Here is a 19,724-nt window from a genome sequence, read left to right on the forward strand (position 1 = left end):
ACTTCACCCCAGTTTCCCAGGGGGCTGCCTCCGCCCACTGGGTTCAGGCTCTAGCAGGCCAGGAAACCGGTCCAACCTGTTTGTTCTCCACAGGGCTCAATGGAAGGGCCTGGGATGGGCTTTTCTCTCTTTAGTATGTCCACTGAGCTGCAGTGTTGGGGAAGGGGTTTCAGGTAAGTGAAAATTCCGTGGGTCTTTCTGGAAGGGATCCCTTCACCATCCCTACATTCTTATGTTCTAGAAGTCACAGAAGAGGAGAAAACCAAGGAGGAGAAGCAAGAAGCCAAAGGGTGAGGAAGGAGCTGTCAGCCATCTCCCTGGCATTGGAGCACCAGCCCTTTTGTCCGCTATGCCGAGGGAAGGCGCAGGGACAGCTGGTGCGGCTTACAAAGACCTCTTTCAGGAACCAGTCCATCTCTGCAGTTCTAGGCAGAGCTAGGAAGCCCCAGCTCTCAGCAGTCACCTGGGCAGCTAGGGTCCTATAGAAGTCATTGTCCCCATATTTTTGCCTCAAGGCCTCTGGGGTGCATGATCTCATGCCAGTCTCTGCTCTCTCCACAGGGTCAAGGAGGAGGTCAAGTTGGCCTGAGCAGACCTCTCCAGTTGTGGCTTCCTGCCAAGTTTCCCACCTTTCTCCCACAACCCCTCAGATTTTATATTTTCTATCTCTCTGTGTATTTATATAAAAATATATTAAATATAAATATCCCCAGGGACTAGACAGGAACCAGGGCCCTGAGCCCAGGGCACGTGTTAGGAGTGAGCTTTTCTAGTGGCTGCCTTGCCACCCATCCTTTCCCACTTCTTAATTTTGAACCATAAAGGGTGCTGGGTCTGGAAAGCATTATTCTTGAGAAGCCATAGGACAAAATCCTGAAATGTTAAGTGCCTGCTTAGTGGCTTTGGAAAGGTGTCCTTACTGGGCATTCTAGGAGTGGCTAGATCTTGAGGGACCCCCTGTCAGGCTCCTTAAGGTAGTATCAGCCATTTTTAGATTGGTTCTGTTATCATACCTTCCCACTGGCCCCCTGTGAGCCAAGAAACTCACAATGCCTGCCCTCTATCCTCGCCCAGTTCTGCAGGTGGAGATTGGTAGTCTAGTTTCCTTTTTGAGATACTATTTTAATTTTTGTGAGAATCTTTGTAATAAAATGGTACATTTCTACATCCTCCTGAGCTTGTCTCCTAGCAGTATCCCTGGGTTGATTTCAACTCCACTTCCCTGTCCTGGTGTCCATGAGAATCTGGGCAACCCTCCTGAACAACAAGACAACCCCACAATCTTACCCCTCACCTTAATCCCTCCCTCAAGGGTTGAGGTTAACCAGTCTTCTCACCCTACTCCCAGAAGACCACTCATTAAAAAGCACTACTAAAGGGACGACATTTATTCCTTTTCCAAATGTTACAGTAAAACCAGGTGGAAGAGAATGGTTTTAGCAGTTAGAAAAAAAAAAAAAGTACAAATCTGGGGTTTGGCCATTAAAAGTTATTTACAACAATGGGAGGGGGAAAAAAAGACAACAAGAAGTTGTTTCACATTACAGACCTCCCCCCCACCCCAAAGCCTAATACTTGCTTACCAAGTCAAAAAAGAGACACAGTCGATTCACAAGCTGGAGGTTTGAACTTGAGTAAGACATTTATAAAAACCTAGACAGGGGCAGTGTCCTCCCCAGCCCAGGTGCCACTAGGCACAGCACAAGAGACTAAAAACTCAACAGGGGTGGGGGGGGGGGGGGGAGGAGGAAGGCTGGACACTCAGGGTTTGGGAGTGTAGGCACCCCACATCTGGCTCAGGGATTTGGGGAATAGAGTAAACAAAACCTACTTGGAAAAGAATTGGGGAAGAAAACCAGCAATTGCCTTCTGCAGGGGTGGGGACAGGAGAGGTAGGGCCAGGGGCAGGAGCATTTCACATCACTAACCTAACTTGGGAAATTGCAAGGGACCATCTTCAACTGGCCTTAAGAGGAAGGCCAAATGGACGATGGGAGAATCCACAGGAGGGAAAAGGAGAGGGAACGTGGCGGGGAGGGGGCAACAGCCCCTTCCTTTCTGGGCACAGGAAGGCAGCCAGGGCACCAGGTCCAGGCAGTGACCTCACAAGGACAGCACAGTTTTTGCAGCTTAGAGATCACCCACCTGCCCCCACCCAGCTACTCATTCTGCTCGCTGGCGGGTGTAGGGCCACTCTCCGGCCCCGAGGGAGTGGATGGCTCTGCAGCCTGGGGCCCTGCCTCTTCTGTGTCTCCTCCCTTGGAGGCAGCACTAGCCTCTGCCCCCTTGGCCTGGGGCTCCTGGCTCTCGGGGGTGGCAACAGCCTTCCCTTCCTGGGCTGTGCCTTCCTCGCTGCAGGCACCGATCTCCCCCTGCTCCTGCTCTTCCTCTGTAGGTGAGGAGGCAGAAGAATCACCCCCACCCTCCTTCCGATTTCTCTTGAAGGACAGACCACTCAATTTGAAAGGCTTCTTGAAAGAGAATTTCTTCTTCTTCTTGGGGGTCTCCTTGGCGGGGGCATCCCCCTTGACCTCAGCGCCCTGGCTAGGGGGTGCTGGCTCGATGGCATCGCCAGTGGCCCCGGCTGCCTCCTCTGTTCCGTTCACGGGGGGCGATTCCCCTTCACCCTTGGGGGATAAGTCTCCATTGCTTTTCACGTGGCCATTCTCCTGCAGGGCAGAGGAGACAGCAATGAGGGCCGGGGCTCTACCCCACCTCCCCCAGCCCGCCCCTGACCCCTTCCAGGCAATGGGACCCCGACTATTCTGCAACCCGGGAGGTTGGCTGTAGCTTCACCCCCACCGGGATCCCGTCAAACATCTCCCTCCTGCCCTCACGAGCGCGCGGGGGCCGAGCGCGCAGAGGCCGCGACCGGCAGGAGGCGCTGGGGTCCCGTGGCCCCCCACCCACCTCCCCCGGGGCGCGCTCTCCATTCGGCGCAGACCCGCTCGAGGCCGCCGATCCCCGGCGGGCGGGCGAGCGAGCCCAGCAAGCCGACAACGGGCGGGAAGCCGCCCCAGGGCGCTCTTCTCCGCACCTGGACGGCCCATTTTCCCAGCCTCCTGCTTTGTGTAAACGGCCCCCCACCCACCCTAGGCTCTCCCATCTCGATTCCCCCCACCCCCCCACCGCCGCCAAAAAGAAGGCCGTGAGCCACCGAGATCGGGTCTAAGGGTGGAGTGCCCTCCCCCCCGGGCGCCCGCCCCGCGGCCCCTGGGCGCCCCCTTGGCGCGGCCCGGCAGCGCCTTTGTTCCTCGCGCGGCACTCGGGGCGGCCGGGGGGCAGCGCCGGGGGCCGGGGCCGCGAACAAAGAAGGCAGCGGGGCCGGGCCGGCGCCCCCTCCCCGCCCCTCCCCTCGCTTCGCCCGCGGGGGCTGCGGCGCCGAGAACAAAGGGACCGGGCGGGGGAGGGGGCGCCGCGTGTCCCGGGCCGGACAAAGCGCGCGGCCCCGGCCCAGGGCCCCAAAGGGGGCGAAGTGAGGGAGGAGGGGGCCGGGTCGGGCCGTTCCGAGTGCACCCACCTGTCCGTTGGCCTTAGCAGGGGAAGCGCCTGCTGCCTCCTCGGCGGTCACGTCGCCCCGGGGAGCCTTGGAGCTCTGGCTGCCCATGATGGGGGGGGGGGGTCTGCTGGGGGGCGCCCGGAGCCACCCCGGGCTCGCGCCGCAGGGGATAGTTCAGCCGGGTCGGCCTGGCCGGCGGAGGGGTGGGGCTCGCGCCTGAGGGGGAGGGGTATCGGGGGGGAAACCGAGCTGCACCCCCCTCTCCGCGCCCGACCCGCTAGCTGCACCCGCCGCCGCTCAGCTCCGCGCCAGAATGCCGCCCGCCGCCCGCCGAGCTGCCTTATATATGCGCCCCAGCTCGGGGCGGGGCCGGACATTTAAATAAGCGCCCAATCGAGGAGCAGAGGCGGGCTCAGGTCCCGGGCCCCACTTGCGCAGTGGGCGACGCCGGCGGTCTGGTACCCCCAGCCTACTCGCCTACCAGGGCAGGTGGGGTCCAGCGTGGGTAGGGGAGAGGCGGGTCTTTCGGCGAGCTGGGCAGGGGGGGGGGGGCTCCTAGAGGAAAGGGAGAGCAATCCTGTCACCACCCATCCGTCCGAGTGGACGCCCCAGCAACTGGAGTGGTCCCAACACCTTGGTCCTGCACTGACAGCCCCTGTCAGTCTCCCCCTAGAACTCTTCGAAGGGCTCACATGCCCAGACTCGTTAGAGGTTTGGTCCTGAGTTATGCTCCGGAGAATGTGGTCATAGAAGCCGCAGGGCCCCGCGCTGGGATCTGCGCCCCCTCAGGCCGGGAGACCCGTCAGAGGTCCCACCCACGTCCCTGCCTGCCGGTCCCGGTCAGCCTGGGGGGTCTGGCCCGCCGCGGAGTCCGTCTGGTCAAGACTGGTAAGATGCGTCCAACTCCCCCTCCCCTACCTCCCTTCGCAGCCAGTCACACACGAAGCCCCCACAGACAAACTCACCCTTGGTCTCTCCTGCCCCCAGCCTGGACCCATTACAAAGTTCCGATTAAGGTGGTCCTGCGACCTTGAAGGGCATCTCCGTCCCCACCTGAAAGCTGGAGAGTCTGAGGCTCAGAGACATTGGCATAACCTGTCTGACCTGTCAGATGCTCTCCCCCCACCTCTGCTCCCCCATATTAGGGAGCCTCCCGGAGCAGGCAGAGGAACCCCAGGAATTTAACAAACACTGCAGTGGAGGGGTGGGACATCAGCAAGGCTCCTGGGACAGCCCCTTGAGGACAGCCCCAAGACTGCCCAGCCTGGCCCCCTACCCAGCCTGAGAGTGAGGGAGCCTGGAGAGAGAGGCGGGGTGCAGGGGGTGGAGACCCTCCAGCTCTAGTCCCCTGCCACTTCCCCTTCCCCTGGTATGGACAGGTCTGTGGGAACCCCCGAGTCCTGACTGGCCCCGGATGTGTGTGTCCGGTTGCCTGCCCTCAGCCCCCAGGAGGAAAGGGATGGGGGCTGGAGGAAGCAAAGTGTTGCAAAAGTAAGGCTGTGCCCTGGACAGCTCAGCACGTCCCTCCCTCCCTCCTACTGGTATGGCCTCCTGGGAGGCCTGAGGCTGTGAGGTGTGGAGACACCGCAGGGCCTGAGAAATCAGGAACTCCCCACAAATCTGACCACAAAGGGGCGGAGGAGGGCTGAGGTGACATGACACTCAGCACTCACTCCTGTAGACCCCCCCCCCCCCACTCTGAGGCCACAGAATACTCTCAACTGCTTCAACACCCCTCCTCATTTTCCAGACTGGGACACCCAGGTTCAGAAAGAGAAAGTGATGCGCCCAAGGACACACAGCAGATACCGGTAACTGAGGGTGAGAAAGGATTTGGAAAGACCCACTAAAATGAGGTGGAGGCTGTACGGAAACCCCTGGAGAAGTCGTCCATTAAGATCTGGGACTGCCTGGCCGAAGTGGGAGGTCAGAAGGAACCAGCCTTGGGCTGGGAGGGGCATCCTGCCCCGCTGAAGTTCACTGACAGAACAGTGCCTTCTCCACCCACTGCCACTAAGGAATGGACTCCGTGACCTGCATCTCTGTCTCGACCACAATAGGGAACCCACAATGCTGCCAGGCGCTGCCCGCACCGGCTGGCAGGGCTCAGATGGAGGGTGTGCGAGTCCTGGAGGGGTTGGGATCAGGGGTGAAGAGCAGATCCCAAAGCTCCCGATTTCCGGGCGCTGCGCTGAGGGGCTGAGAGGCAAACCCAGGAGGAGAGAGCAAAGGGCTCTCTGAAGGACCCTGAGTTCCCAGAGCCCCAGAGGGAGCCAGGCCCACAGGGAGCTCTGCCTCTCCTCCAAGATATTGCTGGAGTCTGAGGAAGGGTCGTCTGGGAGCCCAATCCTTCAGTAAATCCAGGTCCCCGCAGGGTCTGGCTTCTGGAAGAGGGAAGAAGCTTAGGATGCTGTGGGGGTGAGCGGGGGGCGGTGTGCGGAGCCCCCACGGCCTCCTCCGTCCACACTGTGGCTCCTTCCTCCCCAGCTGCTGCCAGCCCAGACAATGCGCCCATTGTTCTGTGTCTCCAGGGGCCTGTGTGCAACTGTGTGTGTCTGTTTCTCTCTGTGTGTGACTGTGTATTGCTCTGTGTCTGTGTGTGAGAGACTTTGTGACTGTGTGTGAGTGTGTGTGACCAGGTGTGCACGTTTGTGGTTGTGTGAGCCTGCATCTTTGTTGGGCCGTGGGTATTTAGAGGGAGAGAGAGACTTGGTGACTCTTGGCGACTCTGAGACTTTCTGGGTGTGTGCCTGTCTGTCCTTCAGATTGCGCGTTGGTGACTAAGTCTGACTGAGATTGGGTGTACAACTATGAGGGTGTGTGGCCGTGTGAGAGAATGTGAGTGTGGATGAAAAAGTAGCTGTTGGCGTTTCTGTGCCTGTCCCCGTGGGTGGCTGTGTGTGCCTCAGTTTGATCGCTGAGGCCGTGGTGGTCAGAGCCTTCGAGGTATGGGCTTTTGCCAGCACAGAGGCAGGGAAAGGAGCAGTGGGAAGGACAGGGGGACTCTGGGATGGATGGGGGAAAGGCAGCTGTAGAGACTAGAACCCCATATGTGAAAACACATCCCTCATCCGTCCCAGCTGTCCAGTGAGGCCTCAGCCCCCTGCCCTGGCCTGAGATGCTCCTTAGCCTCCCTGGATGGAAGGGAATGAGTTTCCTTGGCAGGGAGCCTGGGACCTCAGGAGAGCCACAGGGTGGGGCTGAAAGGTGGGAGGAGGGCAGAAGAGAACACGGCCCTATAAAGGAGGATTGGGTACACTTGAGGTCTCCGCGGGGACCCTGTGGTGGGGATCCGGTGAGATGCCAGGTGAGGGGTGAGTGGGCAATAGCTAGTCGGAGGTGGGGGATGGGCCTTCCTAGCATGGGCGGGGGGAGGGGGGGCAGCACTTGCACAGGCCTGGAGAGGGGAAGAGACATCAGAGAATGGCTACGTCCCAGTGGAGACCTCAGCAAGGGTGACTTGATACGGCCCGGTTCCCAGCGCCAGTCACCCCGTCTCCTTCTGGGGGGGCGTCAGCTGGACCCACGGACCGTAGTTTTGCCCCAGGTCAGCCTCCTCCTGCTCTGGAACCTCCTTAGGCCTCAGTTTGCCGGTCTGTACAGTGACAGGTTGGACTCCATGATTCATACTCACAAACACTAGAGTTCCTCCACCAGCTGTGAGTCACGCAGAGCCCTTGCCCTCAGGGGTTTCCCGTCCAGGGGAAGAGGCAGGCAGTGCCTTAAAGGGAGAAAAAGAGCCAGACCGGGGTCAGCTAAGGAGGCTGGAGGCTTCACGAAGGAGGGGCATGTGCACGGGCCAGGGATGGAGGTAGAGTTTGGAACAGAACAAAATGGGAACAGCAAACGGTTTGTGTGAAGGTGTGGATGGAGCGACAGGCCCAGTCTGGAGCAAGGTTTGGAGACAGGATCCCTAGGACTCAGGGGCTGGCCGGCTGCAGGGCTGGGGTAGGGAGGAGGGAGGGATAATGTTGTCGCCTGCATTTCTGATGTGGGTGACAGCTGGCAAAGTGGATCTGTTGACTGAGACAGGAAAACGGAGGGAAAGAGAACTTGGGCTGGGGGGGCGGGGTGGCGGGGCTTGCTGAATTGAGCTTTGTTGAGTCTCAGGTGCCCAGGGAACATTCAGGGGCACATCCAGGAGGCAGCACATAGACATGCTATCGGATCATGTTTCCTGAGCCAAAGGCCAGGGCCCAATGTCTGGCTAGTGACCTTTCAGGGACAACGGACAGAGAAGGTTTTAAGTCAGAACTGACCCCAGGAAATCTGGGCCTCTGGATGCTGTGAGATGAAGGTAAACAGAGCCAAGCAATGCATGAGATCACCCAGGAAGTGCCCAGGCAGCGAGGAGCACTGTCGTTGGAGGGGCAGGGGATGGGTGGGGCCCTGGGAAGGAGACTGGGAAGGAGCCAACAGAGAGGGAGAGGAAACACCCCCGAGGACAGAATCCTGGAGATCCTTGAAAAGGCAGGAATGACCACCACCAATAATACTCATAGCTGCTAGCATTGCTTACACCCCTGTTGTATGCCAAGCCCTGTGCCAACTGCTTTCCATACCTTAGTTCATGACCTGGTGAGATGTGTACCCTCATTGTTCCTGTTTACAGAGGAGGAAACCCGGGGAGGCGGGATGTTTATGGGAGCAGCAGAGGAGGAGGTCAGAACCAGCAGAAAGTGGCTCTCAGGATCTCAGAGGAGCATGGCAGTGCTAGGTTCAGCCAGAGGCATTCATAAAAGCTTCTGATGCTTCGGGTTTGTGAGGCACAATTAGGATGTCAGCAGGGAGAGACAAGGCAGCCACAGGCTCAGCACCCCCGGGACTCGACTCCCCAGCATCCTGGGTACCCTGGGATCTGGTTCGGTTGTCAGCGGGACCCAGGTCTGTAGCCTCCCTGCCAATCACGAGCCTTGAACCTGAGTCTGGATACTGAGGCACCTCAGGGGCGCTTCCCTAGGACCCACCATCCCACCAGTCACCAAATCACAGGGACCTGGATTCCAAAGATTCAACATTTTAGGCCGCTCAGCCCTTTTATTTCTTCCTTCCCCTCCCTCTTGCCTTGGTCTCTGTGAACGTGCGTGCGCGTGTGTGCGCGCGCGCACACGTGCATGTGTGTGCATGCGTGCGTGCGTGTGTGGGACTGGGGTGGGGTGGTTGTGTAACACAGCCAGGGCCCAGTCACTATCAGAGCTGTCTCTCCGGGGCTCAATTTCCCCAATAGCCATGCGGCGTGTCATCGGCTCACCTGCCTATCTCCCCCAGGCTTGATGAGTTCACCAGAAATTCAACCCGGTTGCTCTGAACTGCCCTAGCCTCTCCCTTCCCCCTTCCCTCCCCTCTTCCCAACTTTCAGTTTCTTTTCAGATCCTGGGTGCCACTGGGGAAGAGGCAGCCAAACCAGTGGAGTGTGGGTTGCTTACAACTTTCCAATCAAAATTCCCCACTCAGGGGAAGTCCCTTTCAAAGGGAAACTGAAAGCCTGTCCTAGTCCAGTCCCCAGTGCCACCCCTTCCTCTCCGCACTGCTCAGACCCCTCACTTCTCCCATCCAACCTCTTCCTCCAAATGATCTGGACCCACCCTGCAGCTTTGTGACCCCAGACGAGTCCCTCCCCTCACCAGGCCTCCCAGTGCACACTCTGTAAATGAGGACCCTGGGTGTCACTTCAGGCTGTGGCCAGGGTTCAGCGAGGTGTTTTTGTGTTGAGGCAGTTGTAGTGATGAAGCGTCGCGTCCTTGCGGTGTGGCTGCAGGCCCTCTCTGAGCCTCAGTGTCCTCGTCTGTAAAGCGGGGATAATAGCCATGTCTTGGGGTTCCTGTGAGGTAAATGAGCTACGGCCACCAAGTGAGGCCCTTAAAACCGAGCATCTGGGGCGCAGAGCACAGGGGGAACATCCAGCAATATTCGTAGGTGCAGTTGAGTGAAATCCTGGCCGAGGGTGTGGCACATACTTGGCATTCACCAGTGTGCCCATTCCCTGGGCCTGGGGAGAGGAGGCAGGAGTCCAAGAGCTCCCTGAGATGACCTTGTGTCCCCTCCACCAACTTTCTTCTGGGACAGGTGGTAGAGGGCTGTTCCAAGGATGCTGACTTATGCAGAGGGAAATTTATTTGGCTCGATCAGTTCCTTACATGGCAACGGAGTCTCCCCAGAACCCAGAGGATTCTCTCCCTCTCCTCTTGCACCTGAGAAGTATCCCAGTGGGACCTCCTCTTAGTGACTTTTCCCAGAAAGACATGCTAGAAAGCCCCCCTCCAATACACACTTCATCTGTCCGTCCCCTCCTAGTCCCTTCGCAAATTCTCCTTCCTTCCTGTCTGCCCAGGGAGGTCTGATATCCTGGTGAGCCTCCCCGAGTGCTCCAGGTCATGCCTCAGAGAGATCAAGCTCCCGGCCTCATTTCCCACCCCCCACCCCCCCCCCCCACGCCCTGCCGGACTTTTTCTCTGGCTCACTGAACTTCAACTCTACTGGCTTTTCAGCTCCTCAGAGTATCAAGCTTCTCTCCCCTCAGGGCCTTTGAACATGCTGTTCCCTCAGCCTAGAATGCCTCTCTCCACTTCTCTACTTCCTGAATTTTTACTCTTCTCTTAAAGCCCAGAAACCCAGATCAAACCACTCCTGAGGACGTCCACGTTCCGCAGGAGGAAGAGAGGGCTCTCCCCACCACATACCCTATGGAATAGAGCCCCTGTGGGCCGAGGGTCCCCCTACTCTGTTGCCCAAGCCAGGAACCCAGCCTCCCACCTCAGGCTCATCATCTGCTCTCCTCCACCCCCACAGCTGTGGTCCTTCTCACCTACAGCATTTCATCAGCTCCTTGTTTGTGTCTCTGTCCCAAGTCCAGCCTCTCTGGCTGTTCTCCTCTGTCTCCGGGTCACTTTCCAATAGAGGCTGCTCAGTAAATATTTATTGGTTGATGGAGTAGATGTGTGAAGGAAGTCACGAAGGATTGAAAGAAATGTCAAATCAAGTATGTCCCTTTGGCTTTAAACCCTTTCTGTGGCTTCCTACTGCCCTCGGGATGTCTACACCTTATACGTAAGGTCTTCGCTATCTGATGCCCATGGTGCACTCTGGACTTTCCTCTGATCCATAACCCTGCTCTCCTTCCTGCCTTTACGCAGGCAGTCGCTCTGCTTGGATGGTCCTCCCTGCCGTGCAGCAGGGAAGCACTTGGTGGTTGCAGTCACCCAGGCAAGAGCCAGTGGGGGCCTGGGCAGTGTCAGCCAACGCGAGCATTTCCGGAGCTGGGCCCATTCTCAGTGCTGGGGCTTACGAGTGTAGCCTTGGAGTTAATGTTTGAGATGCCCATTAGAGTCCCCATGGAGACATCGGGCTAGCAGTTAATGGGTCCATGAGCCTACACTTGAGAATTTGGGGGTGTCCCAAATTTGGAGGCACACGATTCACCAGAGAGGAGTGGCTCAAGAAGACAACTCCAGGGACTCACCAACATTTAGACTCTGGGAGGGGAGCTGGCAGGGACATTCAGCTGATGGTCAGTGAGAAAGGAAGAGGTCCAGGAGCAGGGGTGTCGTGAATGCTGAGGGAAACAATGGTTTCCAAAAGCAGTGAGTGACCCACCATGTCAAATGCTGCTAGAGGGTGGAGGAAGATAGAGGGAGAGAGGTATGGGTGGCGTTCAGGGGCAAAAGGGCCGGGACTTAGGGAAGGACTAAGAATTGAGAGAGTGAGCCCCTGAGGAGGAAGAACGGAGCATGGCCCTGAAGGTCCAGCCTGGACAAATGAGGGGAAGGAGGTGCCAAGCGGTCCATGGAAGCTTAGAGGAGGAGCAGTGGGTACGCTTGGGAACAGAGAGGTCAGTTTGGGACAGGTTGAGGCGAGGTGACTTTGGGATGTCATTAGGATCCATGGGTCTAGACAGAAATGTGTGTGTGTGTGTGTGTGTGTGTGTGTGTGTGTGGGTGAGAAAGAGAGAGAGAGAGAGAAAGAGAAAGAGAGAGAGAAAGTCTATATGCTGATGACTGAAATCTCTGTCTCTAGTCTAGATCTCTCCAGAACTCCAGCTACCCTTGGAGATCAACCTGGATGACCCACAAGGACATACAAAACAGGAAAACAGGCTCTGGTAGTGTAGATGGGACAGAGTTGTTGGTGAGAAAACCAGGAAGAGACTGATCCAGATGAAAGTGATAGTGGCCGGAACTAGGTGAGGCCAGAGGGCAGGAGGAGAAGACAATATCCAGAGACAGTCAGGGAGCAGGGAGCACTAGAGACCGGGACTGGGTCCCGTGTGGAGGGAGAGGGGCTGGAGGAGGAAGGGAGATGCTTCTAGGAGCCTGCTCCTTTGGGGAGCTAGAGTGGGGCTGCCCTGTAGTTACCTGTTTACATGACTGAGGCCCCCACCAAGGGCATGGGATGGGCCATATGTGGGTCTCATGGGGTTGGGAAGGGAGCTGCTGTTGACCATGAGTGGATGAGTTAGGATAGCAGCCCAAAGACTCCCTCCTCCAGCCATCAGCACCCTCTGAGGCCGGGCAGGATCCACTCTTAGCCTCAGTCTCAGGTAGGAGCCAGGAGAGTGTGTGAGGGGGAGCGCAGGGACAGGTGCCCTGAGGCCTTGGACCTAGTTGAGGGTCAGAGACTACTCATTCACCAGCATGGACCCTGAGACTCAGGGAGGGGGGTCTAGACCTGGAGATGCCTTGAGGCGACCGTGTCCCTCCTTTGCTTTAAACCTGTCCTTGGCTCTCAACCTCCTCCTGGAGAATGTCCAACCCCTTGTCTTGGCGTTCAAGGTCTTTGAAGCTCCAGGCCCAGTTAGCCTCATTTTAGTCTGAGCCCACCGGCTGCCAGTCTCACAGTTCCCTCGGCGGGATGACCATTTCAGCCTGTATATGAAGGAAACTTCCTCCGTGCTGCCCACTCTGCCTGGAGTGCTGTTCCCTGTGTGTGCCTACCCAGTGCCTGCCTACCTGTTAAGATTTAGCTCGAGGAAGCCGTCCTGAAATCTTTCCCGATCCATCGGAGGACTCACTGTGCCCCAGACAAACTAATGTCACCCTCCTGCAGCACTTTACTGAGCTGGCGTATGTGTCTGTCTTTCTCTAGCTATGGCACTGTGAGAGTCTGGACAGCAGGAGCCAGGTCTGGTTCATCTAGTCTGTGCCACAGAGGGGGCTCGGGGGGATCTGGGGGCAGGGGAAGGGTCAGGAGTGACCGCAGAGGCCCTCCCAGCCCTGTGGGTTCAGTCTAATTCAGTGTGTGTGGGTGGGGAGAACTGAAATGATCATGCCCAAAGTAGAGAGAGCCAGAGAGAGGTGAAAACTGCTTTATTTGGGCAGTGAGGGGCAGAAACATGGAGATCCCAGGGGAGAAGGCAAACGTAGAGAATCTTCACGCACGGGGAGGGACATGGGACTGTGAATTGTTCCCAGGACATCTTCCTGCTCATCGTGGCTCGGCACCAGTCAGCCTTGGGACAATCATGTGATGAACCTGAAGCCTGTCTCCCCAGATCCCTGGAAAACAGACATCCGTGACACTCCTCTGGAGCCCCGGGGCGCAGGATGTGTACCTGGCCACTCCACACTGCCTGGTGTCACACGCAGCTCTGCCACCAACTCTCTGGGTGTCCTTGGGCAAGTCACGTGACGGCTCTGAGCCTCAGTCTCCTCCTCTGAGGATAATGGAAATAATAATGGTATCCGCCTTGTAGGTTTGTGAAAAGTCTTAAAAAAGAAAACTCACGCCAAGCGTCAGCATAGTACCTGGCAGAGAGTAAATGAGCAATACGGATTTGTTGTTACGATTATTACTATTTTGACAAGAGATCTGGGTTCTGGTCCCAGTTCTGCCCCGTTTTCCTCTCTGGGCCTGCCGGAATTTCTGTCTGTAAAATGGGGTGTTGAAGGACTCAGTGAGAAAAATGGCTGTGGCAGAGGCTTCTGAGATGAGTTATCACTCGGCCCCTCTGAGGTTCGCCTCCCTGGGGCTGCAGGAGGGTATTATTCCCACTGCGTTAGGTCTTTACTGGGTTCTCTGTCCAGGCAGGACTCCTCTGCCTGCAAGGCAGAATGAGAGGAAGGGCCGGGGCTCCCTCGGCAGGACTGTGGTTAGATAGCATGAGGGACTTCCTGCCGGGTTACAGGATGCTACTCTGGGAAGGAGCCAGAGGTTGTGGGACTCAGGTGGCCATGGGGAGGGCCTGCTTCCAGGAGGAATGGCCAGGCCAGGCTAGTTAGGTCAGAGTCCAGGGGGTGAATCAGACCGGCAGTGACCTCACTTCCAGAGACCCTGGAGGGCCGCTGTTTAAACCTGCCCTTCGATTCCCAAGATCACGGAGACAGCAAAGAGAAACAGAGACACAGCAAACAGGGAGACTCCAGGGCAGACAGCCAGAGGCAAGGGGCCACCCACTGAATGTAGGCTGTTCCCTCTGCTCAGAACACTCTTCCCAGGGTTTGGAGTGGTTGACCCTCATCCTTCACACCTTGATTGAGAGTTACCTTCTCAGACCAACCCATGCAGTCATTCAACATTTACCGAGCCCCCCAAAAAACAAACAAAACAAAAATAAAAACAAAAAACCATTTACTGAGCCTCAATTATGAGTCAGGCACTGTTCTAGATAAGACAAAGTCCCTGCTCATTCCATATAAAGCAGCTGGCCCAGCTTGTTCTTCTCAAGCACAGCACACTGTTTATCTCTGACTTCTTTTTATTGTCGGTCTCTCTAACCAGAATGTAAGCCCCATGAGGGCAGGGACTTCAGTAGTTCCTTTTACCCGATGACTCGGAATATAAACCTGGCACAAACTAAAATAGGCCCTTGATAAGTATTTGTTGAATAAATGAATGGACATAGAGATCAGAGATGGATACCCAGAGAAACGGAACCACGCTCAGCGGTGGACACAGATATTCAGAGATGCGCATCATAGGATGACTGCCAGGATGGTGCCTTCAAGGCAACCAGAGCTTTCCTTTCTCTTAGGTTGCTAGGCAGGAGACTTGTTTGGAATGCTGTTTTACCTTTATTATTATTACTATTGTTTTAAAGTAGTCTCTATGCCTAACGTGGGAGTCCAATTCATGAGCTTGAGATCAAGAGTTGCATACTCTGCTGACTGAGCCAGTCAGGTGCCCCTCTGTGTATTTTACCCTTTTTTTAAATTAATTTATTTTGAGGGGTGCCTGGGTGGCTCAGTTGGTTAAGTGCCCGACTCCGACTCTGGCTCAGGTCATAAACCCGCTGTTCTGAGTTCGAGCCCCACATCGGGCTAGCTGCAGTCAGCACAGAGCCTGCTTTGGATCCTCTGTGCCGCCTCTCTCTCTGTCCCTCCCTTACTCATGCTCCCTCTCTCTCAAAAACAAATAAACATTAAAAAAATTAAGTTTATTTATTTTGAGAGAGAGAGAGAGCAAGTGAGCAGGTGAAGGGCAGAGAGAGAGAGAGAGAGAGGGAGAGAGAAACTCCAACTGGCTCCACGCTGTCAGTGCAGAGACGGACACAGGGTTCGATCTCACTGAACATAGAGATCATGACTGGAGCAGAAATCAAGAGACCCACGCGCAACCGACAGAGCCACGCAGGCGCCCCTGCCTATTTTACATTTTTAGGTGCCTTTTGATGAACAGAACTTTTAATAGTCAAATCCATCAACCTTTTAGATTCTGTATATATATATTTTTTTTTTTACATACATATATAAGTAAATATATATATATATATATATATATATATATATATTTAAGTAACCTCTATACCCAGTGTGGGGCTGGAACCCAGAGATCAAGAGTCACACGCTCCAGTGACTGAGCCAGCCAGGGGCCCCAGATCCGTCAATCTTTAAAAAAAACTGTTTGTGGTAGAGAAAGGAACGGATGGGTAACCCCGCAGAGTCCCACAGCCGCCCTAGGGGCCCTTCGCATCGTGGCTCAACCCCTCCAGGTCCTGGAGCCTGGGAGGGAGCGGCTGCTGAGGACCCACTAGGTGCTCACACCTTGCTCTTCCCCCACCTCACCGCTAGGCCCCGCCTCTGGAACCGCTTTCCCCAGGGGTCCCGCCCCTATCGGCCGCGCCCTCTCTTGGCCCCGCCCCTCACCGGCTCTCACGGGCGCAGGGGAACTAGATGTCTCTTCCTCTTGCCCAGAAATTGATAGTTAATATTCTGCCATCGGTGCTTCCATCTGGAGGGAGGGAAAATTGGACAGACAGGATAGGGGCAAGGCTCCGCCTCCCTCCGGGTCTACGCCCATTCCGCATAGCCCCGCCCCTTCCCTCGGCTCTCAGCAGTCTCAGGCCCCGCCCTTCCGACTCAGTGCCGCCCCCTCCTCCCGCTCCCAGGCACCGTCAAGCCCAGCCGATCCAACCCCTGACAGGCCCTGGGCTCTGGGGATCCGCTCCTTCGCTCAGGCCCCACCTCCCACCCGCCCCCCGCCCCCGCCCCACCCCTCCAGGGCCTCGGCCCCGCCCCGCGCGCTCACGTGAGGCGCGGGCGCGAGCTGTAGCAGCTGGGCCAGCGCGCCGAGGGTACGTCTGCCAGGCCGGTGGCCCCCGGCAGCAGCAGCAGGTTCCGAGCTGGCCAGCGCCAGGCGGCGCCCGGCGGGCGGCGACGCTGCGGGCTCAGCCAGTAGTCGCCCAGGCTGCGGCGGGAGGCAGGCGCCGGCAAGGCCGGGCCCCGGCAGCCCCAGAAACACAACTCCTGGTCCAGGCGGTGCGGGGGCGTGGCCCGGGGCCGTCTGCGGGGGGAAACGGGGCAGCAGTCACCCCAGAGCACGACGGGCGAGGAGAAGGGAGCCTCCTCGGATCAGACGCGGCGGGGCGGGGGTCAGAGTCACTCTTGGTCGACACTTTAGAGGGACGGGGAGGGACATTGGAGGGGTTGCATCGGGGCACTCAGGCCTGGACGCCTCCTCCCCCGGCTGCGGGACCAGACCCCTTTATCCCGCCAGCGCCCTCCCCGGGGCCCCCTCACCGAGACAGAAGAAAATTCACTACGAAGTGGGCAGTCTCGGTGAATAGCATGGCGTCCAGCCCGCCTGGCCCTGCTTCGGCCTCTTAAATACCTGCCGGGGGTGGAGGGGGAGGCCTGAAAGCCCATAGTCCCCCCGGGATGGCTGTTTTTAGCAGGAGGCGTCAGCTGGCAGAGCAGGGTGGGGGCAGCACCAGCCCCCTCGGGCGGGTGGGGTCTGGTCTATGGTCCGACTTCACCAGCTGCTTTGGTGGGAGGGGGCCAGGCACCAGATACCCAGGATCTCCCGAGACGCTCCTCCCCATCCCATCCCCCCCCCAGGACCGAGGACAGAAGGGCAGAGGCAGCAAGAGGGGGCGGATGGCAGTAAGGTCAGCTGCCAGTTAAACCGTGCCCATGCCACCCAGGCAGACCCCTGATGGCATGCTCAGGCAGAACCCGCACCTCAAAAAGTGACCCTGCTCCCAGGCTTGAGTCCTCTACCTCTGCCTCCCATGACCCTTATGAGAGCCTTTTCCCTTGCTCCAGGGCACTTTCAAATGTCAGAGGCAGAAGGCTCCTCAACCAACACTAGTTCAGGGTTCTTATCTGGAGACATTCTATGAATGAACTTCTGGGGATCCAGGACCCCCTAAACTGTCTCAAAGTTCCAAATACACATATATTTCTGGGAAGAATTTAGAAAGGATCTGTGACAGCATCTCCCCCCCCGCCCCCGCCTCCCCCAAAAAAGTTAAAAGCTCTTGATCTGGTCTAACACAGTCTTTTGGGAAGGGAAACTGAGGTTCAGAGAGTGGCAGAAAAAAAGCCAAAAGAAAAACCCAGGCCTCATACTACTCTGCCTGCCCCTCCAAAGGGTGAGGCAGCTCCTCTGTGCCCTTGTTCTGGTTAGAGCATGGGGTTCAGGGCTCAGAGCTCAGGGCTCAGAGCCCAGGCTGGGCCCTGCTCCCCGACCCCCTGGGGATCCTGAGGAACGTGCTGGCCCAGCTCCCTTTCCCACACTGCCAATTTGGGCTATTTCCCCCCCAGTGACTCACACTGGCTGCTGGGGAGAGTGGGCAGCTGTTCCGAGCCCCCAGGGCCCAGTACAGGCCCTGACTTGCCCCCCAACTGTGCAGCCATATTTGGGGATTTTTCCTCCTTTAGGGAATCTTCCCTGCCTTTATCCCTTCCTCTTTTCTCCATCTCCAACCTCTCCCTCCCTGATGGCTCCTTCCCAGCAGCAAACAAACAGGCTCTAGTCTTTCCTATCTTTGAAAAAGAAGAAAGCCCTCCTTCAACCCCATGTCCTTCTCCAGCTCCCCTTCACAGCCAACATTCTTGAAAGAGTTGTGTACACACGCTGTTTCCACTTCCTCACTCAGCCCCTGCAATCTGGCTTCCTCCCCCACCATTCCCCAGGAACGCTTGCTCGTCAAGGTCACCACTGACCTTCTTGTTGCTAAATTCGAGGGATGCTCGTGAGTCTTTATCTGACTTGACCCTTTAGCAGTGGCTGACTTCAATACAAATACTCCCTCCTACTTGAAATACTTTCGTGTTCTTGTTTTTCTGGACACTGTGCACTCTTGATTTTCTTGCCGTCTTACTGGTTGCTGCCACATGGCAAATTTCTCATCCTTTGCTTACTGCCTAATCAGGTCCCAAGGGGATCTCATTGGTTCCCATGCCTTGGGTGTCCACCCATGTCAGAGACTCACTTCTCTCTTTCAGCTCTGATCTGTCTTCTCTGCCCTACACCTGTCTCCTGGACATCCCTTCCCCCTTCCCCTCCCCCTCCCCCCAGGTGCCCCACCTCGCAGGAAACATGCCCCATACCTGCCTTCCCTCCTATGTTCCTTAGCTTGGTCATTTTCTTGGTCGCCAGGACCAAAAATCTGGGTTTTTTTTTTTTTTCTAGGCTCTTCTCTCTTTCATATTTAAGCAGCTATGAAATCCTGTCCTCTCCAGAATATTTTATTTTATGTTCAAGCTTATGTATTTATTTTGAGAAAGGAGAGAATCTTGAGCAGGCTGTCAGTGCGGACCCGGATGGGCTCAAACTCACCAACTGTGAGATCATGACCTGAGCTGACGTCAAGAGTCAGATGCCTAATGACTGAGCCACCCGGGGGCCCTCGCATTTAAAAAATCCCATTGCTTCTATTTCCATTGCTAATGAATGCCTGGTCCAACACCGTTGCCTTTCACCTGGGAGGACACGGCAGCCTCCTGACTCGTCTCCCTGTTGCTACTCTCTATCCCTTTATGTGGCCTGTTCCCCACAAAGCAGCCAGCGTTGTATTTCCAAAACATGAGTACGTCCCTCTGGACAGTGTCTTCAGCACCAAGCTCACCCTTGGCATGCACCAGTCACAGTGCCGGGGACATTTCCCACCTCCATGTCCTTGCCTGGGTAACTGCTGCTCATCTGAGATTCACTGGGGGAACCATTCTGGGTCTCCTAGCTGGTTCTGTTCCTTCTCCACACAGCACTGGGGCCTCTCCCCTATGGACTTACCGAGCATTCACTAGCTAGTCTAATCTGCAGATATCCTACAAACTCCTGAGCCTGGCCATTCTAGGCCCCTGGGATGTCAGGATGAACACGACACAGCCCCTGCCCTCAGTGAGTCCACAGTGTGATGGGGGAAAACAGACATTCGTCAGGCATCAAGGAACAGATAAGCAGGTGCTATGAGAGGGGAAGGACAGGTGGTCAGAGGAGGCTTCCTTGAGAAGTGACAATTGGTGGATGTCTGAAGGGTAAGTGGGGTTGGGAGGGAGGCTATTCCAGGCAGAAGGAACAGCGTGCTGAAAGGTGGGAAGAGCGTTATGTGAATGAATTGCTGAGGCGTGTCTAGTGCTTTCCATATGCCTTCGTCCATCCTTTTCTCTCGAAGACCAGATCGAGGCCCAAGAGGTAGAAGGCTGCTGAGAAGGCCTCAGAGGAGGCAGAGGGGAGGAGAAAGGGGAAGTTGGGTCAGAGCCCGGATGTGATGGGGTTTCAGGAAAGTGGCATCTGGGGTTTCCTCAGAGTCTGGAAATTCCACTGTCTCTGCTCCACCTTGAGACCCCCCAATTCTGAGATGCTCGGACGCAGGGGCCCAGTCCTCGGAAATCCTCTCTAGGCTCTCTAGGGGCTGTGCTTCTATATCTGAAGTGCCACATCCATTAGTGGGTACCTGAGACTCAACAGCCCCTAATGTCAGGGTGCACCAACCACGAGCTGGCCGAATGCCCATTACCTGCGTGATCCCATGCAGTCCTCACAGTAACCCTTGGAGGCACATAACTCC

General features: G+C 56.7%; 2 protein-coding genes across 3 annotated transcripts in view; one reads left to right on the forward strand and one right to left on the reverse strand.

Moving 5' to 3' along the window:
* Positions 1-1,488, forward strand: part of HDAC1 (histone deacetylase 1) — a 32,242-nt gene extending 30,754 nt beyond the window's left edge. The window contains exons 13-14 of one of the 2 annotated variants that reach the window (XR_006712152.1): positions 242-377; positions 562-1,488. Coding sequence is in view for 1 of the 2 variants with exons in the window: in XM_045476517.1 (XP_045332473.1) it covers positions 242-290; positions 562-589 (77 nt within the window). In the remaining variant the exon portion in view is untranslated. The remainder of the gene's footprint in view (positions 1-241; positions 378-561) is intronic. The other variant, XM_045476517.1, reaches the window with a different exon arrangement.
* On the reverse strand, positions 1,374-3,849 carry MARCKSL1 (MARCKS like 1). Its single transcript, XM_045476518.1, has 2 exons — positions 3,521-3,849; positions 1,374-2,669 (listed from the first exon to the last, which is right to left on the reverse strand). The coding sequence occupies exons 1-2, from the start codon at positions 3,605-3,607 to the stop codon at positions 2,160-2,162; spliced, it is 597 nt and encodes a 198-aa protein (XP_045332474.1). The 5' UTR covers positions 3,608-3,849; the 3' UTR covers positions 1,374-2,159.
* Between the last annotated feature and the right edge of the window lie 15,875 nt (positions 3,850-19,724).

The sequence above is a fragment of the Leopardus geoffroyi genome, chromosome C1 (genome assembly GCF_018350155.1).
Source record: "Leopardus geoffroyi isolate Oge1 chromosome C1, O.geoffroyi_Oge1_pat1.0, whole genome shotgun sequence".
Classification (NCBI taxonomy): Eukaryota; Metazoa; Chordata; class Mammalia; order Carnivora; family Felidae; genus Leopardus; species Leopardus geoffroyi.